The sequence below is a fragment of the Pleurodeles waltl genome, chromosome 10, assembly GCF_031143425.1.
Source record: "Pleurodeles waltl isolate 20211129_DDA chromosome 10, aPleWal1.hap1.20221129, whole genome shotgun sequence".
Classification (NCBI taxonomy): Eukaryota; Metazoa; Chordata; class Amphibia; order Caudata; family Salamandridae; genus Pleurodeles; species Pleurodeles waltl.
In genome coordinates, this window is record NC_090449.1 from 228,023,315 (window position 1) to 228,048,312 (window position 24,998).

The 24,998-nt window shown below is 44.4% G+C and overlaps 1 protein-coding gene across 1 annotated transcript in view; it reads right to left on the reverse strand.

Moving 5' to 3' along the window:
- Window positions 1-24,998, reverse strand: part of CLEC19A (C-type lectin domain containing 19A) — a 155,783-nt gene that overhangs the window by 27,420 nt on the left and 103,365 nt on the right. Inside the window, exons 3-4 of the mRNA XM_069210225.1 lie at window positions 19,989-20,082; window positions 14,457-14,589 (exon numbers count right to left, since the gene is read on the reverse strand). Of these exons, the coding sequence (XP_069066326.1) occupies window positions 14,457-14,589; window positions 19,989-20,082 (227 nt within the window). The remainder of the gene's footprint in view (window positions 1-14,456; window positions 14,590-19,988; window positions 20,083-24,998) is intronic.

A 24,998-nucleotide genomic window follows, 5' to 3' on the forward strand; every position in this document is an offset into this window, starting at 1 on the left:
GCTTCAGTGGGACATTGGATTGGGGGAATTTGGAATGGAATATTATTGAAAATAATAGAAGGAATATTAATAGTAATAATTTGTGTATTTGGAATTTGGGGAATAAAAAGGGGAATAATAATGATTATGGAAAGAATTAAAAGAAGAAGAGAAGAGAAAATTATGAAAAGAATGGCAGAAGAATACAAAGCGCAAACTAGGGGTACTAAAAGGAAAAGGGAACTGACAGAATTTTAATGGAATAAAATTTGTGGGCGTGGTTTGGTGTGATGACAAGTAGTCATCAGAGGAGGGATTGATGAAGCAGAAAATGAAGGTTTTGATTTATTAACGCTTAAACGTAATGCTGAAATAATCATGTGTGATATTAACCGAACTAATAAAGATTGTACGGGGACAAAATGTGCCCTCAGAGTAGTTTGCCATCATTTATACGCGTGCTTTATATAACGTGGTGAATTAGAATTGCACTAATCCGACATAATCATAAACGTATGCTACGATTTGCTTGTTTGAAATGTTTAGCTTAGCATTACTTTAGCGGAGGCTTTGGCCTAGTTGCCTGGTCTCACGGTTTAGATGCTCGTATTTTTCCACTGTGCTAATAAACGTGTATTTTAGCTTGAAGCTGTACTTTTCCACAGAAACTGTTCACATGCTTATCTTAAAGTTAGTGCCAGCCTGGCATATTTTCTCTTTAATTCAAGGTCGACTTGCAGGTGCGGACAATGGAGGCTCTGAAAGTAAGCTAATTGGGAGACAATGTTGCAACTTGCGTACCCATCTCCAAGGATAATGTATGCTTAAGTAAAAGCTTGAGAACTGTCGTTTTTGATTGGTCAATTTGAAGCTAACCTATGAACCCTCCAATGGAGACCCTACAGGACTTGAACTGTTGTCTATAAAAACCAGGTGCACGAGAAGAAGGGGGCTTTTGGGAGTATTACTCTCTATCATCGGACACTACGCCATTTTGACTTCGTAGCTATTATGGCCCACTTTGCTGCGACGCCATTTTGAGAGACTTTGATTCTTTCTCTAATCGAGAGAAAGAGACTTTAAATGATTCTTGCCCTAGAGACTGTAACTTTGATTTGATCCCTTTGCATGAAGTAATAGTTTTACCTTGCCGCCGTGAGGCAATTGCCCCGTTCACCCCTGCCCCTTTGTCCCGTCCCATGCTGATCGAGAAACGGTACCCATGATGACCGAAGAACGGTACCTGTGAGACGAAGACTTCCTTGTATGCTGATCGTAATTGGTAAATATGAAAGGAAATTGTAAAATTGCATTGTGTTTCTTTTAGGTAACCAACTGCTGATTTTGGTAAGAGCCCTAGCTAGGAGTTTTCTAAATTAATGTTGCTAAATTGTTTTTGCATGAAGTCCCACATGCTGATGCTAATTTGAGGTTAGACGAGGATTCCATATGTCGCACGATGCAATTTGAGATCTTGTTATGCTGACTAAATGTATGCAATTAGTTCATTACAGATTATCGTATTAGTGATTTGCATTGCTATTATCGAATGCCTTGTGATTCAAATGCTTCATAGATTGCACTTGTTTCGACGCTATGGACAGCTATTAATGTTCATATATGTTTATCATTTGGTGTTGAGACACATTTATATTGTGCTAGCTTTGTTAATATAGGGAAATAAATTCACTAACTTTGCAATAAACTGGTGTGGTTATTCCTGACTGAAAGGTCAGGGTTCGCCAAAATGTATTCTGGATTAATTGTAAAGTGTTATGTTGTTCAAGGTGTTGCTTATGTTCGTTATTGATTATTGATTTTGATGAGACTGATCGATATAAGAGTACAGAGAGTTCCCACTAAGTCAAAAGATTCATCGGCCTAAAGAGCGTCCAAACGCAGGTAAATTATTACTACGGACCGCTCTATCAGTACGAAGAGGTGGTTGTCCAGCTGCGGTCTGGGCCCAGGGTCACTGTGTTCCAGCTCCTCTCTGTTTTGCAAAAGGTGCTTGCAAATTTGGCATTCTCCCCAGCTGAGTTTGGGACCTATTCATTCAGAATCAGTGCAGCAACAGAGGCGGGAAATCGTGGCTGTGAGCACGAGGACATCATGAGGCTGGGTCTCTGATCTTTAGATTGCATTTGGAGATATGTGCACACTTCTGGGGAGGAAGACTGCACGTTAAACTCTTCTGTGTGAATATTTACCCCCTTTTCTGTTGCAGGTTCGGTTGCGGGGCAGGAGGTGGAGGAGACTTCCATTTGGGTGGTAGGACATTCCTTCTTCAGGTGGGTGAAGCGGCAAGCAGGCAGAGGGGAACTGGGTCCAACTTGGGATTTGACGGACATTTGATTTCAGTAACCTGATGGATAAAGGAGGCATGAGATGCACCCAGGCAAACAAAATGCTAGTGGGAGGAAAATGCCTGGACGTGTTGGCTCTGCATTTGGATGAAAAGGATCTTGCTTTGGATAAGTGAGTGGTATTAATGAGGGCCATGAAGCAGGATTTAAGGCAGTTGAAGGTTCTTGGTCTGGTTGCTTTGTGATATAGACAGAGTTCATGCAGCGCATGCAGTAGAGGGGCACGGTGAAACCAAGGGCAATGGACAAGGCACATTGAAAGCTTAATATGGATATGAGTAGCTTCTGCTGGGATGCGTTTTGGCTGTTTTTGCCACTCAGACATACAATATGACAATGTCACATTTTTTTCATTGTGACAGTGGGCATTTTTCCAGGGAGGAAATTAAGTTGTTTCTATTGGAATTGATGGAGGTAGTGGTAAGGACATTTAATATATAGAGATGAGCTATTGGGGAGCTGAAAGAGTCAAAGGCTGCTTTTTTCTGGGTTGCATGGAAAGTTTTTACAGGAGGTTACAGAAGTTGGAGGAGCATTACCAGTGGTAAAACACAAGGAATGGGAGGGTCAGCAGGAAGTTAAAGGTTAAGAATTAGTTGATTAGAGGCTAGTTGCTTAGAGTTAATGATTACAGTTTTAGACTGGAGGGGTAAGTAAGTTAAAAGTTGGAAAAGTTGAAAAGTGCTTTATTAGCAAGGAGATACTTCCAGGTAGAGATTTTGTGGGTGGGACAGTAGAGGTGGGGGTTATATATTGGTTAGTAAGTTGATTGTTAGTGAGGTGGTAGTTTCCTAAGGCATTTGGCCTAGAAATGTGTTTGTAAATGTGCACTTGTTTGAATAAAGTGGTCTTTTACACACTTACAAGAGGGCACGTTTTTGTTTGCACCCTATTTTCCAAAGTAGGTGCAGGAAAAAAGAGGGCACGTGTTAGCACAAGAATTTTAGACAAACCTAAAAGCAAATGGGCATCTCATGTGTCTGAAAGGTATTAGACGCCATTTGGCGTTGCTTTGGTGAATATTATTCTAATACTCTACATTTTATTTGTGTGCTTAGTAAGAAATCATTTTTTATTTTTATATTTTGAGGGGTTGGGAGGAAGCAATTCTTCAATGAGGATTATTGTAATTATAAACGTGGTCGATTTTTTTTAAATTTATTTCTGTGTCATGTTGTCAAAAGTGATGCTATGATATAGATTTTTTGAAACTCATAATTAAATCTCTCTGTTACCTTTCTGGCATGTCTTTGCATCACTGTGCCCCATTTTAATCAATACAAAAATGGTAAAAACCTAATAAACATTTCCACAGTTAACAGAAAAAGGGCCTGTAAATTTATATTTCAAAATCATGTGGTGTTTAGCCTCTTTCATACAAAACCAAAACAAAACAGCCTCTTTCCCCCAAACATTAGAGTTTTTTCACAAGGAGCGGCAGATATTCAAATCATTTGACATCATTCAATGGCCTACCAGGCTTACAGTGCCACACAAACTATGCAAAAAAAGAAGGAAGAAACCTGGGAATTTCCTACGTTTTAGGTGGAGACCAGGTCCTTTATTTGGATCACCCCTCAATACTTAGGGCCTCATTACGAGTTTGGTGGTCAGACGAGCCGACCGCCAAACTCACAGGAAGGATGCCACTGCTATGGTGGTGGCATCACCCCAAGCGTATTACATTGTCCCCACCAGGCTGACTGGCAGGAACATTGCATTATGCTGTTCCTGCCGGGCTGACCGGTGGGAACAGTGTAACGGTATTGGTTCCAGCTCCCTCAAGGGAGTCGAGGCCAATAACGTAGCACACCAGCACCATCAGAATGCGCATTGTTTGCAAAGTAGACAGTGCGCATTTCGATGGTGCTGGACAAGGGGACCTCCGGCACTGGCTTCCAGCCTTTCCATGGCTGGGTGACTGCCATGGAAAGGCTGCTGCAAAGCTGAGTTGTAACCAGTATGGCGTTGCTGACTTCAGCACCGCTGTGGCTGAGTAGAACTCAGACCGCTGTCAGTCTGTCAGGAACAATGTTTCTTGGTGGTGACTGCGGTGTCCTGATGGGTCCGACCACCAAGGTTGTTGTGTGGTGGCCGAAATGCCTGGAGTTCGTAAGACCAACCATCACCTCGAATGTGGCGGTCTTTGGACCGCCACACTCATAATAAGGGCTTTACTGACTCTCTCTATCTCTCTTATATTTATATATATATAACATATATACTATATATATATATATATATATACACACATATATATATAATAATAATGTATATTTTATGTATTATGTATATGTAGATAGAAAGTACACTATAGCCTGCAATCCCTGCATAAAAGCCTATCTCTCAAGCAGGCAAGGTGAAGGGGTGGTCATAGATGTTAATTACAGCTGCAGATCTTCTGATCTGTTAACGGTTAACAGTTCTCAGCAAAAAGGAAATATTTATAGAAACATGCTTATTTTGTTTTACCAAGCTACAGATCATTAAAAATAAGACAGAGGGCATCATTACAAGTGTGGTGATCCGAGGGCACCCGCAGTGATTGTCGGACTGCAGCACTTCAGGCAATCCGACCGCATATCACAACCCTGCTGGGCACCCCCCAGGGGACTGCTGTCACCGCCAGGAACATCGTTCCAGATGGGCTGACAGCAGTCCGAGTTGTATCAGCCACGGCAGTGCTGAACTCTGCTGCTCTGCTGATTACAACTCAGCGTCCTTTCCATAGTGGTCACCCTGCCATAGAAAGGCTAGTGGAAAGCCAGTGCCAGGGGCCACAGGGTGGTCCCTGCACTGCCCATGCCCAGGTCATGGGCAGAGTAGGGGCTGCCCTGCTCAGCACCACCGGAATGCACACTGTTTGCTTTGCAGACAGTGCACATTCGGATAGTGCTGATGTGCTACTCTATTGACCTTGGCTCCCTTAAGGGAGCTGAGACCAATACTGTAGCACTGCTCCTACTGGTCAGCCTGGCGGGAGTGGTGAAATACAATGTTCTCGCCAGTCAGACCGGCGGGAACATTGTAATATGCTTAGGGTGACGCCACCGCCATGGCCGTGGTGTCCGCCCCGCAAGTCTGGTGGTCAGCTCATCCTATGGGCAAACTTGTAATGAGGATCACCATGAGTTATAAGGACTAAAAATACCCACTGACGTACCTGAAAATGATATAGCAGTCATCTTAGAGTTCCAGGCTCTTATAAAGAATCACAAATGCCATCCTTGTTCTTCAATATGGCCACGGAACTCCTTGGTGACTTACAAAATCCTAATAATATATGATACACATTTCATATATATGTGTCGGTGTGCATAATTTATCATACAGTGGCAGTTGCCACTGTGTAATTGTGGTTCAGATGCACTTTCCATTGAAAAGGTATTGTTTGATTTACCTATAACTTCTGACTACGGGACGGATTTACACAAAATTAGCTTTGTCAGCTTAGGTATCACATGACAATTTTCTGAAAGGTCTTTGCAGGAAACAACAGCTAGCGTAGTGAAAAAAAGAAGGGTTTTTCCATTTTAGTTCCAATAGGAAATTTTGCTCATGCCACAGCCCGACACCATGAACAGATTTAAACCAAACTCTGAGTGAAAATAGAACTTTAGTAAGAAAGCACACTCTCGTATCTGTTCAGTAGTTTTTGAAATATTGGTATCTTAACAAGTTTTTGAGTGGATTTTAAAGGGTGGAAATTTTTGTATACCATTATCTTCTGGGAATTACCAATACTTTGTGAGTCCAAGAATTGAAAAAATAGAATCTCACTGGATGATAAGGCCTTTGCTCCAATCGTCCCTTTTGGATCCATGACCAGCAGTTTCTAAAAAATGGCCTGAAAGAGGCCACGGTAGGCACACTGTGCACACCAGGACAAAGTAGGAGAACTCTCAGCTAGGTTGCCGTGTTTTTAAAACAAAATCCAAAAAAGTCATGAAGCATGTTCCGTAGTGCCTGGCTGCCATTGTAGGTGTCTTTTTTAGATGTCAGGGATTTGTGAGTCAGAAATCCAACTCTTGATTTCAATATAAGGTTCAGGGTTTGAAGAGTACTGAAGGATTCACAATACATTAAAACAAATGCCTGACTAAAAGTCAAGCATTTTGGGCTCAACAATTCGGCATCGACAATAGACTAGGCCCTGAGCTCAGAACACCCTGTGCATGGTCGAAGGCTGTGCACTGCGGGTGTTGGCTGCATGCAGGAGGAGTTGACTGCTTGCAGCGGGGTTGTGTGCAGCAGCGAGTTGGACAAGAGCCTGGCTGCAGTGCACAAACCAGTTGCACTTGGCCTAAGGTTGTGTTCGGCAAGGATTGTTAATTAAGTATATCCCAATAACACAAATGAAATTTGTTGAAACACCAAAGTTAAAAACTAAAATATGGTTATGGTTCAAACATACAAAACCACTGGCATTCACTAGTTATGGTTATCAATGCACAGAAGACATGCCATAAGATGCGACATCCACTGAAATGTTCAGTTTTAAACACTAAAAACCACTGAATTTCACTTGTTATAGTTAGAGTTATCTCAAGTAACAATACCTCGTGCCCTAAAGTAACTATAACTTGTGTCCTCACCATGCACTGCTAAATACCCTACATATTACATCACTCATGACACCTTCTTTGACATCATTGATGAGTCACTGGAGATAACTGTATCTATAATTGCTGAATTTATATGGGTTTGTGTTTGTAAAATCTGAACCTAACTATAACGTCACTGTAACCTTTGTTTTTTTAGTGAATTTCTAAGTTTTTTTTAATTCGATTCCTAACTATAACATACCTCTAACCTTTGTTTTTTTCAGAAAATTTCAAGGGCTTTTTTAACATAAAGTAATATTGAAATACCATACGTTAATCCAACTGCCACCACACACAGGGCATGGTGTTGGCCACAAAGCATGTGGCCAACCCCCACATGCAGCCAACCCTGCATTTTTCATGACCTTTGGCCGTGCACAGCAGGGGGTTGGCCACAGGCTTGGCCTGCTGCCAAACCCTGCACGCAGTCAACCCCCAACTGCGCACGGCTTTTGTGCCCTCCTCCCCAGGCCTATTTCAAGGTTCCCCAGGAACCCCACCCCTCGGGACCCAGCACTCTATTTAATGGAGAGCAGGCACGCAGCCCCCCCAACCTGGGCTGATTTTGGCCATAGGGACCCCATTTCCTGGGGCCTGGCACGCTTTTTTAGGAGAGGAGAGTAAGTGGCTTCTCTCAATGGGCCGTTTTTGACCCCAGTGATGCCATCCCATGGGGCCTGGCACATTCTTTGGGGGTTAAGTGGCCCCCCTCATTGGGACGATTTCAGCCCCAGGGACGCCGTCTCCAGGGCCCTTGCCATATTGTAAAGGGAGCAGGGGCATGTAGCACCTCTCCCAGGGCCAATTGCTGCCCCAGAGATCCCATCCCCCAGGGCCTAGCCATCATAGGGTGGGTGCCCTGGTGGCCACACTGGGCACCCACTATGTCCTCACTGGGGACAGTGCAGGGAGCTGCGCAGTCCCAGCGGCCCCATCCAGCTCCCCACATCCAACTGAGCCGGCATTGCTCCCACCAGCAGGAAGCAGCTAAAATTGCTGCTCCCTGTGGATGGTAGCAATATTAAGATTTGTTTGCCTGCCTGCATCCCTGAAGGATGGGAAACAGATCTGAAGTCTGCTCCCAGCTGGTGGTAGCATTTTTTAAGCTTTGCCAGCTGGGAGCAGACTTCATGTTTGCTCTTGCTTGACAGGAGCTTTGAAATTGCTCCACCAAGTGAGAGCAAACACAGGTTTCCCTGCTTGCACCAGTGCAGAGATGGGCACCCTGGGACATAGCAGGAGTCGGCGCTGGGGCAATATGGCCCCCTGGGCCATTAACAGCTTTGGGAGGGTGTGCATGCAGCCTCCACCCCATTAGTAATATGGCTGGGCTCAGAGAATGGGGCTCCCAGGGCCTGGAAGGGTTTAATTTTGGCTGTGCCCTGGGGGATAGGGTCCTCAGGCCAGAATTGGCCCGGGAAAGGGGCTGCGTACCCCTATCCCACTTTTACTAAGGCCGTGTCCCAGGGGTGAGGTTCGCGGGGCTGAAATCGGCCTAGGGAGGGAGGCCACATGCTCCCCCTTAATATTAAAAACATTTCTCCTGTGACCCTATGGGACACATAGAGGGGTGCCTTAGGGACCCCTCCTAGGAAAACAATTGCCCTTTTTCCAGATCTATGGATCCTCGAAATCCTCCTTGGATCCTCCTCGAATCCAGATGAGAAGCTGGCCCTGATTGGCTGGACACAACCTGACAGAAACATTAATGTGTGTGTTAAAAAACAAAACAAAGAAATTCACTGAAAAAAACAAAGGTTACAGGCACGTTATAGTTAGGTTGACGTTTTATCCATACAAAACCATAGAAATTCAGCAGTTTGAAGTGTTGACAGACAATCAGAGCTGTGCATTTGCCGCGCACAAGCTCTTAATCTTCAAGAAGTCTTCGCGCCCAAAGATAAACAAATTTGTTTTCTCTTTATCATCTCAAAACTACTGAATGGATTTACACCAAATAAGCACAATCTGTGTACCAAAAGCTAGCTTTCTGCCAAATTGTGTGTAATTCCATCTAGTGGTTCAGGCTGTAGTCATGTTCAAAGATCCTATGGGAATTAACATGGGAAACGCAACTTTTTTGACTCCCCCCCCTTATTCTCGGCCCCCACTTGACAGATCACCCAAAAACATTCCATGTGCAACAAGAATCACTAGCACACCCTTTTTGGAAAATTTTGTGAATATTCGTCAAACGATGACAAAGATATAGGCAAGTCAAAAACACTTTTTTTATGGAAACATGGTCCTAACTATAACTGCCTAGTGGCGACCGCCACTAGCTAATATACATATATATATATATATATATATATATATATATATATATATATATATATATATATGTGCAAAAAAGAATAGAGAACTCTGGGATGTTCCCAAGTTTAGGTGGAGAGCAGCTCTAGTAAGGAGCACTCTGCAACACCAGCGACACTCTAGATTTGCTCACCTCAAAAGTCTGTTTATCTAGCAACGTTTTTAAGCATAGTATCAGCACAGTGCTATCCACGCCGAGCTAGATAGTGACAAAGTCTTTTGCCATTTGTACAGCAAAGTCTTTAAGCAAAGGTTTGACACAGTGTCAACCTGCCCAAGCTGTAAAATGACAAAAGCCATTTACCACTCTAGGCACAGTATTACAGCTTTGGACTGGTAAAATACCATCCACCTGGAGTGAGTAAAAGCAACCCCTGACACATGTTTCGCTCTCGTTAGAGCTCATCAGAGAGGTTTAGCTTTGTCCAGACACAAGGGAGCACCTAGTATAAGTCAAAAAATAATATATATATATATATAAAAAATTATCTCAAGACAAAGTACCGTGCAGTCAGGGGCCCCTAGCACAGCAGTCTATGTTGGGCTCCACTGATATATATGTATATATATATGTGTGTGTGTATACTGCTTATTTTATTAAATCAAAGGAACAAGAGAAAAACGCCAACATGTTTAAGCCACACAGGTCTTTGTCAGCTTTACATGTGGGGTTGGTCAATCCCTTTCCATAGGTACCAGCAATTAAGGAGCACACTGAGACTGGAAGGACCAGTTTTGCTATTTATATATTTATTTATGTATATGTACTTGTATTTTGTAGTAAGAGCGTGTATAACGCACTAAACCCGAAGATATCAAAGTGCTTCTGGAAAACCCGGAAAGCCAACAGAGGCACTATTTATGAAAGTTGCTGATTAAAGAGCCATTTTTCAGCTGTTTTTTAAAGGCCGAAAAGGTCTCGTTGTCTGCAATGTGGACCGGCAGGGTGCTCCAGCGCTTAGCAGCCTCCACCGAAAAAGCCCAGGTTCCCCATCTGGCTTTACAAAATCTAGGAACAAATGCCAGTTTATGAGAGGAGGATCTGGGAGGTCTGACTGGGACATACCAGTGGAACCTGGAGTTTTAACTATTCATAACTCTGTTGGTGGACAATACGTAAGGCTTTGAAAACAATTCTCTTCCTGATAGGAAGCCAGTGAAGGCCCCCTAGACCTTCCCTAACGGATACATGCCTGGAAATATTCAGAATAAGACGAGCAGCTGCATTCTGAACAACCTGTAACTTGATGACACATGTCGTGTTAGTGTTCAGGTATAGGGAGTTACAAAAATTAGACAAGAGGTTATGAGCACAATAATAACCGCCTGGCATAACTTTACAGGAATATAAGGGAAAATCTTTCTCAGGATTCTAATGGTAGGAAATCAAGTACTAGTTGTACGATTGACTGGGATGTCAAAGATCAAGGAGTTGTCAAACACAATGCCCAGGTTTTTGGTTGATTTAAACGGGGTGGGTAAACACCCACACTCCTCTGGCCACCAGATATTAGACCAGATGGATCCTGAGTGCCAAAAACTAGAACATCAGTCTTACAAGCATTGAGTTTGAGGGCACTGTCATTCATCCATTTATCAATGCTGGACTTGAAGTGCCTGAAATTCTTAGCAACGAAGGTCAAAACATTGGAAATATGACACAGTGTCATCAGTGTATGTCTGTATTTCGAAGTCAAAGGAGTGCACCAAAGCCACTAGGGGAGCAACATAAATGTTTAAGAGAGTTGGACTGAGCGCAGAGTCTTGGGGAACACCATATAGAAGACTAAAAGCCTCTTCTTTATAGTCCCTGGCCATTTAGACGCTCTTCATGAGGAAGGAGGATAGTAAATGGAGGGCTAAATCTCCAACCCTGATCAGCTCCAGCCTTTGAATCAACCATGCTGGCCAGACTGTGTCAAATGCTGTGGATAGATCAAGCATTAGCAAAATAGCTGCATTCCCCTGATCAACAGGGCAGCGGATGTTATCAGTTACCACTGCAAGGGTAGTTTCTGTGCTATGGCCTGACCTAAAGCCATTCTGTGAGGGGTGCAAGGAGCCGTGTGCATCCATGAATTTTACAAGTTCCTGATTTTGAAATTTTGCAAGACCTTGGCTGGCCATGAAAGTAAAGAAATCAGAGGATAGTTCTTGTAATCTTCAAGATCTGCATTATATTTTTTCAGTAGAGGAGAGACAATAGCTTTTTTCCATGAAGTAGGAAAAATACCTGATTGAAATATGCACATAAAAGTGGTCTGAAAAATCAGTGATAGGTTCAGGAGCCTGATGAAGTATTTTGCCAGAACACAGATCCAACAAAGACCCTGATTTGAAACTCAAAAGAAGATCTTTAGTCTGCTGTAGAGAGATGGCAGGGAATTCCAACAGCTTGTGGCTAATGGAGCACACACTAGAAGGCAGGGAGCCACCATCCAAAGGAAGATGAAAAGTGGGATGTATATCCAGAATCTTATTCCGGTATACCATCACAGAAATCTTGTGAGATGGAAGCCTGATTTTGAGAAGGGGGGAGGCCAAATTCTTAACAACCCTAAACAGTAGTTTAGAGAAGTTACTTGCAGCCCTGATTTTGTCTGTAAAAAGGCTATTTTTTCGGTTTTAATTGCCAGTTTCATGCTTCAGTTTTTCAGTGTTTTTTTCCTTCAGCATGGGTTGTGAAGATCCACATGTGCTTCTTGTCTGCTACACTTCAACCTCAACTTCTTAAGTTCTTCTGAAAACCAAGGTGTAGATGGTTTAATCCTAGACATAATTGTGGTCCTTAAAGTAGCGATAGTATCTAAAGAGGACGTGACCGAGGTGTCAAAGCTATCTGCAGAGAAGCCTGAGGAGGCAACCAGGCTATTTTTAGAGGAGTGAAATGCCTGCTCTATGTTAGCTGGGGTGGTTTTATCCCCATTCCTGCAGGTGATGGGCTTTGAGGAGACAATATTAGCATTAGGGTGGGAGGAGGGGATGCTAAACAGTATAATTTGATGGTCTGTCCAACTAAGAGGGTGGACTCCGTTGACAGATAAGTCGAGATGATTAAAAAACACTATAGAGGATATACCCTGAGGAATGAGTAAGCGTCCTGACCCTCTGGGATAGCTCTGAGTTACTCATTAGTTCAAGCAAAGAGGTAGTGTCCCTACAAGAGTGGTCATCAAAATGAAATTTAAAGTCCCCTAATATTGTAATATATCTGCAATTCAGGTAAGGTTCAATTGTCTGCTCCCAAGATTCAATTAAACTGGCCCTTGTGCCAAGCGGTCTGTAGACTAGGATTCCAGGAAACGTATCCTTAGCCGAAAGCCTTAGTTTAAAAAAGGCTGCCTCGGTCCCATCTTTAATATTAAGATATTGGATCCAGCTTGCAACCAAGGATGTTCCTTGTAATAATAGCAAGTCCGCCAACTATCCAGCCTTGGCGGTCTTGTCTATAAAAAGAGTAACCTGGAGGAATGGCAGCTACAAGGTCAGGGTCCAAGTATTCCCTGGCCTAGGTCAGAGTGATAAAAAGGTCTCTGGTAGAATCAACTCATGGGTTTCCATTTTATGCTTAAATAAGGTGTGCGTGTTCAGCAGAGCGCAATGACGTTTTCCTGAGTGCGGAGGTGTAGGGCTTGATATTTTTAACTGGGAATGGTTTGTATAAGGTAAGCTGTAAGATATCACAGTTTTAACATTAGACATAGGGGGTCATTCCAAGCCGCCCGCCCGCCAAGCGGGAACCGCCAGAAGACCGTACCGCGGTCAAAAGACCGGGGCGGTCATTCTGGGTTTCCCACTGGGCTGGCGGGCGACCGCCAAAAGGCCGCCCGCCAGCCCAGCGGGAAACACCCTTCCACGAGGAAGCCGGCTCCGAATGGAGCCGGCGGAGTGGAAGGGGTGCGACGGGTGCAGTAGCACCCGTCGCGAATTTCAGTGTCTGCTAAGCAGACACTGAAATTCTAAGTGGGGCCCTCTTACAGGGGCCCCTGCAGTGCCCATGCCATTGGCATGGGCACTGCAGGGGCCCCCAGGGGCCCCACGACACCCCATACCGCCATCCTGTTCCTGGCGGCCGAAACCACCAGGAACAGGATGGTGGTAAGGGGGTCGGAATCCCCATGGCGGCGCAGCAAGCTGCGCCGCCATGGAGGATTCCCCTGGGCAGCGGAAAGTCGGCGGTACACCGCCGACTTTCCGTTTCTGGCCGGGGCTGTACCGCCGCGGTCAGAATGCCCAAAGGAGCACCGCCAGCCTGTTGGCGGTGCTCCCGCGGACCACGGCCCTGGCGGTTTTTACCGCCAGGGTTAGAATCAGGCCCATAGAGTGGAAACCACAATTCGGGCAGTGATTCGCAGATGGATTCGAAGCGTTCGGGATTGAAGGGAAGGCTGTCTGGGGATTCAAATACTGAAGGTCTAAAAGCTTTTTACAAGACAGACAACAACCCTGAGCCTGGCCCGTTACTGATCCAAAACCGACAGCATCTCTGGCACCTGGTACCGTCCAAGTGCGGACGGGCACAGACCAGCGTGCCTTATGTGCGCCTTCGGTATGCCTGCAGCACATCCGCACTGACATTCCCTTATAAAGGAGTCAGAAAGAGATTACAGCCAACAACTAGCCCACCAACTTTCAAAATGGCGCACCGGAGGGTGTCGACCAAAAGACAAAAGGATCAAAAGGCCCAGCCGCCCGCCCAAACACAGACCCCAGAACAGATAAAAAGTTAACGCTGGTTAAAACATCAAATTAACATGCTAAAAGAGGCTTACATAAGTGTCAATACCGTGTGGGTACACATATATGTGTAAATAAATATGTTACTCAATGACTTGTTATTGCAAGTGAAGCTGAACACGACTAATTGACTGTAAAGAAAAAAATGTCAGAAAGTAATGAAACCATAAACAGCATGCATTTCCTAGCAAAGCATGTTGCCATGACGCAGCACGAGCTGAAGAGCAAGAGATGTGGAGATACAATGAGAAAGATAAAAGACCTAAGCAGGCACGATGCACTGCTCCATATTAAGCAGAGAGAAAATACAGCGCCTGCCTTTCATTAAAGGTCAGGTGGATTATTGTCCTGACAGAAATATCAGGTGCTGCAGAGCCAACACTAATGAGGCATTTTGTGTACCCAGCAGGAAGGCATGTTAGAATAGGGATCAGTGCTCCATGTGTTGACTTACCACTGTTGTAGCGGTACCATATCTGTACGCAGTCCTCTTCTTCTGCGATGGTGTGGCTGCTGTCATCAGGCTGGTTGCCATCCCAGTACGCGTAGTCATGTGGTGTGCCATCTGTCCATTCAAACTGACCTTCCTATTGAAAGACACGAGGTAGTGAAATGGAGGAAATTCACAATATGCATTATCGAAAGCAACCATTAGTACTTTAAGGACCTGGGGCCATATTAGAGAAGAGCCCCAGGGGTGGCATAGGCATTGGCGCCCATTTTGTGTGCCCCTGGGGCACTTCAGTATTATAGAAGAGTCTGCAGATGCTTGTGCGCCACTTCTGTAATACTGATAGCGCTGGCGCACATGTAGCGCCAGTGCAGTCACCAGCGGGTGTTCCCTCAATTGCATGAGGGGCAATGCAAATGAGGGAATCCCTTTGCCTCTGCCTCCACGCGTATTATAAACGTGGGCACAGAGGCAAAAAAGCTATGAGGCAGACTGACGGTGTGCCACCTAAATGTGGCGCACTTTCAGTGTGCCCCCTGATGGCAGCCTTCTGGAGGGGGAAAGGGGGCCCCATGGACCCCATGGACCACAAAGACATCCCCTTGAAGGCAGGTTCAGTCACTTACTGCACCTGCAAGGGGATCTCTAATCATCCTTGAAAGTGCAGGTGGGTTGCCACCTGCACAGTGAAACACATAGCAGCTTTAAAGCAGCCGCACTGTTTTTCATCAGAATGCGCTGCCCCCAGAGTAGCGCGAGTTTGCGGCTGCCAGGGGGCAGTGCATTCTTGTTAATACACTGAACTTTCCTTGTTTGCGCCGGGCGCACAATTTAAAAAGGAAAATGCACTGTAGGTGTGATACGGCCTCGGAAGTACTATTATTAAACCTCATCGCACATGCAATGTTTGCAATTCATCGGTAACCTGCCTTGGGTATATTTTTGCACTGCGATGGATCTACTCATCAATCACAGAATTAAACACGACATTCACTAGGATTCACAATGCTCCTACCCCCTCATAACAATACATCCATCTGCTAATGCAGGGATGGAGGGCTGTGAAGGACAGCTGAATCCCAGCCCTGTGTTAACATTCACAAAATGCCAAATTGCAGCCCTTGCCCTTTAACAGGATAGTGGCTGAAATAAAAAAAAATGGACTAATGGGATGATACATTGGCAGAAGAATATAGGTGTGTCCTCGATCAATGTCTGGTCCCCCAATGCTTATGGGTGGCAGTTTTCAAAATGGAAGCTGTCCATGAGGCACAGGTTTCATTTTGCAAATGCTTATCATCCTCTTTGAGGTTTCAGTATTCAATCAATGGTTTGCAACTACAATGGTGGCCACAGAGCGTTGATACGCAGACTTAAGATTCTCTAGGGAGAGTAGACTCTCTTTTTACGCCACATCCCTCTTATAAACTGCAAAGAGTGCAATGTGGATTTAGCACTTTGGAAATTCCAATGTCCCTTTAGTCGAGTGATTCAATTAATTCTGACCTTTTCACGCAGCCATAGTGTGTATGCATACAGCAGATTTTCTATTACAAAAAAACATTAGTACACCTGATATTTTTGAGTATGCTCACATTGTTTGTGCATTTTTTAATAATGATATAGTGACAATTTACAGAAGTATGAATAGAAAGTATAATTTTGTTATTCTAAAGCTCCTGTTAGCTGATCTTCTCTACTGTGATGCAAGAGAAAATGACATTGGGTAGGTGTAATAGGTATATGTTCATACTATTGTCTTTCTATGACATTACCAGTCCTACAACATGAGTAGTTTATTGGAGGTTTTATATGGCACCACGTGTACTTCAGAGTGCTGCCTAGCTTTGTAGAGAAGGAACCCACCCCCTTCGTGAGCATTACCTCTATCCGATAATCTTCCCTGTTGCAATCAAGACTGTGGTCAGGTCAAAGGATATTCTGCAAAGTTCAGCTTTTATGAGCTTCCTGAATCACAAGTTGTCTTCTGCCTTCCAGGTTCAGAGTGTTTGACCGCTTTGGCCCTTGAACTCCTAGGGGTGTGCCTCTCTGTTTTTAGCTCTCGAAATTTAGTTGGGCCATGGGCTGTGTTGCCTCTCATCATAAACTGCTGGTCAGGGTGTGGTGGACAGCCAGATTCTGGGTGTATACTGGTCACTCTTCCAGTATGCTTTATGGGGAAACAATGTAAACTACGCGGGCTCAGCCATGCATGCCGTTTATCCATAAACTGAACAACGCTTGCCTGAACCACGCTAATGCCTTAACCACGCATATACATGGTTAAGGCAGGATGCATATGCGTGGATCAGGCAGCGGTCTAGCTGTGCCGACGGGTGGGCAAGCAGGAAGGAGCAGGAAGAAGGATCGGGAGAGGTAAGTGGATCTGGCATTGTTTTTAGGGGCGGGGTAGCTTTTTGATTTAGGGCTGAAGGCGAGGGGGTCAGGGTAGTTTGGGGAGGGGAGGTTGTTTTTAGGGATGCCTGGGGGATTTTAGGGCTCAGTAAGGGTAGGTCTGGTAGTTTGTTTAAATTTAGGGCTCGGGCAGGGGATTGTGGTAGATTTAAGGGCCAGGAGGTTGGGGATGTAAGGGTAGTTTTGTTGATTTAGGTCTCAGGACGGGGGGTCTGGGTAGTTTGGGGAGGGAAGGCTGTTTTTAGGGGTGCGTGGGGTTTTTTAGGGCTCAGGGCATAGGGCTAGGGTAGTCTTTGGAATTTAGGGGCTCAGGGTGGGGGGTCGGGTAGATTTAAGAGCAGAGGGTGGGGTAGTTTTGTGGATTTAGACCTCAGGGTGAGGTAGTTTTAAGGGCAGAGGCTGGGTGGATGGCTCGGGTCCTGGGGGGGTTGTGGTAGATAGGGGAGGGAAGGTTGTTTTAGGGGTATGTGGGTGGTTTTCAGGCTCAGGGTAAATTTAAGGGCAGAGGGGCTGAGGGTATCGGGTAGTTTTGTAGATTTAGGACTCAGGGCGGGGGTGTTGGGATAGATTTAAGGGCAGGGGAGGTGGGGTTGTTTTTAGGCTTAGGACTCAGGGCGGGGGGTTAGGGTAGTTTTAAGGGCAGGGGCGGGGTAGTTTTAAGGGCGGAGGCAGGGGGCAGCTGTAGCAGCAGAATCATTGGAACCAAGGGATTCTTTTCCTTGCATTCATCACTCAAATGATACTCACATTAGCGCTACAAAATATATTGAAAACTAAGAGCAATCCTAAATTTATTTTCTTCCAATGTTTTTACCAATGAATTTGTGCATCACATAGCTCAGTTTACATGAGTTAATAAAATCATGGAAGGTGCATGTAAAACCATTTCAGAAGTGTTGCCTGCAGTTTCTCACCAGGGGAAACGACATCGCCAAGTAACCTCATACATTTTTCTGAAAGTAAACTCCCTCAGATATCTTGGGAGAGTCCACTTCAGCTTGTCACACAAGTTCATGCCACCCATAATACTCTTGGAGATGCTGCCCTTAACTATATTTTCCGAATATTTACCTTATGTAAAAAAACACTGAAAATATCTAACCATGCCTATAAATGTACACTTTCACTATCTCCAACATAATTAATTATACATTCCTTAGTATGCACCTGCCGACTGCTTACTACGATATAATTTTAAGACGTGCTTAAGGTGTATGCACAAATAGGGAATGGAGTAAACGGTTCAGAGGACATAGAACACATATTTGAAGACCATCCAGCAGTGCCTGTCTACCACGATCATTCAGAAAAGTGGCTAAATGCAGTTTTTCTGGTTCAAATCTGTTGATAGAATGTATGTTTCTATTCTCACTTCTTACGGAAAAGAGCAGAATTAAAATCAGTATTCAAGACTGAATACATGTATATTTTGGTGGCATGGTCCAGGGAAACTCACCAACAGTGTAACCTAAGTGGACTGCTTGCCTAGCGTGCAATGCATCGTGTGGTTTTATTTACAACAGAACATAGGCTAGTGTGTGGGTTGGTGTCCTTCGGTGTCTTTTGTGAAGACTGCCGAGGGACCGCCGTGAGGAATACCGCCAGTGGTGGCGGTTTGACGCTCAGCTTATTATGACTGTTGACAGCTCTCCGTCCTTTTTTGGACAGAGAGCCGCCAACATCCATACTGGCGGGCGGCAGGGAAGTGGAGGTTGCTCCACCTCCACCGCCACGCCAACAGAAGACCGCCCACCGAATCACGTCCTGTGATTCGGCGTGGCGGTGTTCTGTTGACAGTGTGGTGTCGGCGGAGCAGCCCCCATGGCTCCCGTCCCCTCCCGGAGGAACGTCGGACCAGGTAAGTCGATCGTCCGTGAGGGGAGGGGGGTGGGGGGGTGTTGTGTGTTGTGTGCATGCATGGGGGTGTGTGTATGTAGTGGGGATGTCTGAGTGCCTGTATGCCTGCGGGGGTGTCGTGAGTATGGGAATGAGTGCGTGTATGTCTGTATGGATGTGTGCGTGTATGTTTGAATGTGGGTGTGTGTGTCTGACTGTGTGTGTGGATGGTGGCATGTATGTCGGTGTGTGTGCGTGTATGTGTGTTGGTGGTGCCTGCGTGCGTGTTGTGTGTGAGTGAGTGGTGTGATGTTGTGGTCGGGGTGGGGAGGGGGGCCCTGCCACCTTTGGGGGGTGGCAGGGGTGGTGGGGGGTGTAGGGGAGGGAGTCGGGTGGGGGTGGGGGGTGTGGGAGACTCCTATCAGTTCCAGGGAAGGAATTCCCTGGCACTTATAGTGCTTACCGCCATGTATTTCATGGCGGTTTCAAACCGCATGAAATCCATGGTGGTCAGCCGGGTCTAAATACCGCCGGCGGTATAGTGACGGCTGCCGGGCTGGAGACCCAGGTCTCCAGCCCGGCGGGAGGAACGGAGAACTGGCGGATGACCATGGCGGTAACCGCCATGGTCATAATTCGAAAAAAAAGACCGCCAGCCTGTTGGCAGTCTTACCGCCGCTTCTCCGCCTTCCGCCAGGGTCATAATGACCCCCATAGTGGTTTGTGTGTCTATAATTTGGGGCATTAAAAGCAGTGCGGTACGTGTGTGGGTGTGTCCAGAATCTTATGAGGCATTTTAAATTCTGAAGAATTTACTTTAAAATGTCGGAGGCGGTGTGGGTCAACGTCCAAAGTTGGCACAGCAGCATTGTTGAATTAGCGCTCCTTGCAACGTTGCAGTGGGTCACATCCACTGAAAGCAGTGTTTTTTGGTAGTTCGTTGTTGCTATGATGCAATGCAGTGGAGTGCACTAGTGTTTTTTTGGATGCAGTGCCATGTGTCTGCTTAGTGTGGTTGGTGAGTGCTCTGAGAATGCTGTGCAGTGTTGTGATTCGTGGCTCCAGAGTGTAATGCAGTGTGCTTGGTCAGTGCCCACAGGTTGTAGACACCAGACAAAAAAGGTTTGCGCACAACACCATAACAAAAACTTCAGCTACCAGCCTTGATGTTTGCAAGTCAAGAATGGACAAGGGGATTCCCTTATCAACTCTTTAATAAACACGTTGACATGTCGTCCATTTTGAAAGATAAGGGAGCATAATTAAGACTTCATCATTTCTCACCTGCCTTCTGTCATGCAATCCGATCCAGATATCAGTCGGTATCCCAGGAACTCGACTGTTCACCAGATCATAAACAAACACGTTTTCCTCCCAGCTGACAGGAGATGCAGAGAGAACAAAATACCGTGTTAGCGTTTACAGTAAAACAACATAAAACAAAAGGGTTTACATTATTGGCATTGAAGTGTGAAGGGAAATCTGTTCCATTTACAACCTTTTAAGCGTTTACGAGGTGCATGCATTCGAAGTAGGCCTTGTTTTAAACTAATCAAAACATCCCTAAGGAATTACCAGTATTGAGGTATTACGCTAGTTATAATCAGGACCACTGGAATTATACAATTTTATGGTGAATTCTGAATATATGTGCGCCACATTGCCATATAATCTGGCTCCGGTTACATCATCAGCAGATTCTAACATAAGAAATGCATTTCTGACTTAAGCGGATCAAAAGTTTGTGTCACAAAATGTTGTCTTCTCTGCCGCATAATTCCAGAGTCCATGTTCATAACCACCCTATGGTAAAAGCCGCTAATCACTGATTTAACAAGTGGTTACGCTGTGTAAACTGACATATCGTTGACATATCCAATGGAAAGGCAATGTTTCTCTCACAGGTAACGATTCGAAACCTAATTTACCTTGATATTTACATTTCCTTAGTTGATATTTCAATATGCAAATGTGATATAAAGTGTAAACTAAAACAAAATGATGTTAAAACACTACTGTCAAATGTAAGGCTAGCTCCTTAGAGCCCAGCGCTTTACCTGCTTGAAAGGGTGGAGTTTTCTCCCCAGTCATCTCATGTCAGCCTCGGACTCCTCGCCGGAGGATACCGCCATTGTGCGATGCCTCCATTCTTTCCATTAACTGGGGCGGTGCTTTCAATACCTTATTCAATACCCATTGCTGTTTAGATTGTCGGGCTAGTTTATTCCGTGGCATTCGCCCGAGGGAGCCTCTTCTGGGACCATTGCCACTTGGTTTGCTGTCCTCACATGACCCCACTTCGTCAGCCTCAGTAGCAAATATGCCTCAGGGCATCAGACAGCTGCCTTGCCATCCCCAGGGGATCCCATGAAAGGCCTCCTGTAGGTTACGTCTTTTTTTGGTCACTGTGGTGAGCACACTGGGTGGTGGCTGGCAGCTACAATTATTAGGTGTTCCCTTATTGGTTTTTGTCCTGATGAGACCCCATATTGTCTTGGTGGGGGGGGGGGGGCGAAACTTCATCGACTAGACCTTAACGAACCCAAATATTGCCTTACTGACTGTAGCACATGAAAGGACATTATGTAACTTTGGGTTGTGATTGTTTTTTGGATGGAAACCTTATTTAATTTCTATCTTGTTTGATTTGTTCGTTTCAGGTTCCCCTTCCTTGTTCAGGGATATTGTACAATCTGTTTGTGCGTTTTATGTGGGGTATCAGTATTTGCACTGTGCACTAAACTATAGTTTGAACATTTTTTTTAAATAACTATTTTGTATATGAGAGGTGCTTCTCTGTTTGAGTGTCCTGCTGCTGCGTAAATTGTGATTACTGTTTGGCTTTTTATCAGGGACTTTTGGCAGATTGCAGACAAGAACCACTGTTGTTTATATTAGCAACTATTGGATGCAGCATTATTCTTGGCAAAGGCCACACACTCTCTCGTGCCCCAAGAAAAACTGTGGATACTGTGATCCCTGTCCAGCCTACCTCTAGCCAGCAGGCCTTCCCTTTGCATGGACAGGCAGAAAATGAAGGAGATGGTGGTGGGACCACTGAAGAGGACTGCCATCCTCTCCAGTTGTATCCTGAATCTTCCAGACGGGACAGCAGAGGTCTTGAACACATGACCTTGTGCAGCCAAAGAGCCCACCAGCAATCGAAGATAGGCTGAGAGGCAATACAGATGCCACTCTGGGCGCACCCATCAACATAGATATACTCCCACTACATCAACACCACCTGTTCATCACTTTGTCACTGGCCAAAGGGTTGGGTCTCATGTTCTATCATTGGTAATTAATGATCGGGATGTTTTATCACATCCATACTTTCTTGACAAACAATCCTCCTTATAACGGTGTAGTAGCCAAGTTCACAGTGAAAGACAATCAAGAGTTGTGTGATCAAACATTAAAATGTTATTAAACCTCCTGTGGTGTGGAAGGAGGACGTACTGCCAATAACAGTATAAATACTGGCATGTGAAGTTTCTCTAAAATCCACTCAATGGACCATCCATAAATATTTGTATGATTGCTCCAAAACCGGTGTCCAACATGTTAAACATTGTCCAAAGACAGATTTGCACTCAATGGTGATCAAATATAAGCACATTTAATGCTTTAAAGGACATAATTCTTGATAATTTAAGTTTAACTAAAAATATTTCAATTTCCGCAACACATAAAATATCACTGATTCAGGGCAGATCAGCAATTTAAAATTAATCTTCTGAAGAGCCAAACTGTCAAATCTGACTACTCAGAGCTATAAAAATAACAGGATGTTAATGCACCGATGGACAACATGTTTTATGGACATATTTGACACGGTGAATGTAGTTGACTACTGTACATCGCCACCTCATACTACATGTGAGTAAAACAAAATTATAGTAATTGGAAAAAAATGTAGGAAAATTGTTTGGCAATTGGCAGGGAATGGTGTGGCGGGAGCAGTCTCATACATATATTTAGGTTTAATATTCTCCAGTTCATTAAGCTGGGCAGAGCACTTACAACACATTGACGTAGGGTCCATGGTGTACTCAGATGGCTTAGCTAAGTTTAATTCCCTGCACAGGAGCTCTATGTCATATCTCTTAATGGCCTTTAAAGGCAAATAACATCTGTGCGCTCTTCACGGAGGAACCCATAAAGAGCATCTGTGATGGAGTGGAGAGCCATACATTGAAACGCATATTAAAATTTCCACCCAATATAAAGTTCGAGGTTGTCAGAAGCGAGTTTTGGCTAAAATCTTGGTTCTACATGGTGGGAGTACATGTGCCAAGATGAATGCATTCCCTGTCTTGAGGGAATCAAGCTAACGTTTCCAAACTATACTGGAAGCCAATCCAGATACCCCACTTTAAAATAAAGAGAAAAAGGTTATTTCAGTAGTGTAAGAGAACGGCCACGGAATTGGTTGAGTAAGGCACCTTAATGCTGCGTTGGAGGATAGGGGCTTCTGTTTCTGTCCACCTGACTTTCTAATACTTCACAGGTTTAAAGAGCTCATAGTGCAGGTCTTTAACCAGCACTATGAGTCTGTTTGGCAGTGCCCAAGAGAATTTCAGGCAGGGGGCAGCCAGTGCTTAATTTGTAAATAAAAACGTGCCAGTGCCCTAAGCCTTCTCTTAAGCACGCAGCTTCAGCAATTAAATGTGCAAACACGGAAAACTGAGGCAGCGTAATCCTAAAGCGATCTCAGGACTCTTCCATCCATTTACAGACACTCCCTGCCCCTTCAGCTCACTCTTGCAGCTTTCTGCATTCTCCCTATGTGACGCTTTTTTTGTATTTCTCTTCCTCCGTCTTTCCCATATGTGTCTTTTGCTCGCAGTAAATGCTTGAGGCAGAAAAATAAGTGCTAGCCCTAATAAAAAAAACGGCTAGTGCTCTGCACCGGAAACAACAAACACAAATTAAGCACTGGAGACAGCTGGAATAGAGCCATTTTTGGATTAAAAAATCGTGAATTTCCAGCCGAATCGGGTCTGTTCTCATGTATGGATGAAGTGTAGTGGTGCAGACCTGTTCCTGTACATACACCAGTTAGGAGACTGGTTTAGTCTAAACGCTTTATTTTTTATTTCTGGTGTGATGGCACAGATCAAGGCAAAGGAAGGGAAATGTATATGCAACTTAAATAGCAAATTCACTTTTACCTGTATTATTTTATTTGGTTGTTTCATGTTATCTTTGCGCTGGCAGATTTTAAAATCATTATGTGTAAAGTATGATGCATTGTCAAGTGATACTGCAAAACGTCTTGTGGTTGATATGTGCTTTGTAGATGTGGCGTTAGTTTCAGCCGCTTTTCTATTTCTGTGAAAAAGTTGGCTCATGCTTTGATTTTATAGGTGGTGTTTGTAATATTGGTTTATCTGTCAATTATATATGTTGAAGAGACTTTTACTGTCTAAATCAGGTTCTCCAGCGAGTGTCTCCTGAGTTACTGGTAACTCACAATCTGCCTGTAAGTAGCTTTCCTGAGTGCAGACACGCCTACCGATTTAGAAGCTTTTACTTGGCCTTATTAATTTAAGTTGACCAGAATTCAAAAGTGTGTATTTGAGACAGAAAATATTTGTATTTACAGACCTCATAATTTCCAAAATATACTTAAAGCTGAAATTTGAGTGATAAATCAGTTGGTGCTTGGAAGACTTATTACTCTTAACTTGGTACCACATGCCTGGCTGCTATGGCTATTATGTATTACCCATGGAGAGGCATTCCAAATTAATAAACCCCATCTGATGAACTGAGGTGATCACTGCTAGTAATCTTGCATATAGTGACCACTAATGTAACTTTGTCTAATATGGTCACTATTACAACACTAATATTATTAGTAGCTCAGGATAATATTCATTAACCATAAGTAGCTCTTATCACTGAAAAGGTTGGAGAGCCCTGGTCTAAATCGTCTTTTTTGATTACTGGTCAACTGACATTTCACACATCATCGTTCAAGGTCCTCATAGAACTCCTCATAAATAATTTCCCACCTCTGACAACAACATTCCAGGGGACAGCTGGATTACTACCTGTAGCCAATTGGTAGGACTGCAACACATGGAAACTAAAATATCTACACCAGCACCCACTAGAGGCCAGGATAAGAGTTCAATGCATCAGAAGGGATTTCATCCTCAGACTCAGAAAGCCAGAGTTTCTGGCCGTTTTTTTCTCATGTGACATTTCAGGTTCAGCTACCTCCAGCGTGCACCTGGAAGGCAGGGTATATGTTCTTAGTAGATGTCTACTGGGAAAGAAATCTAT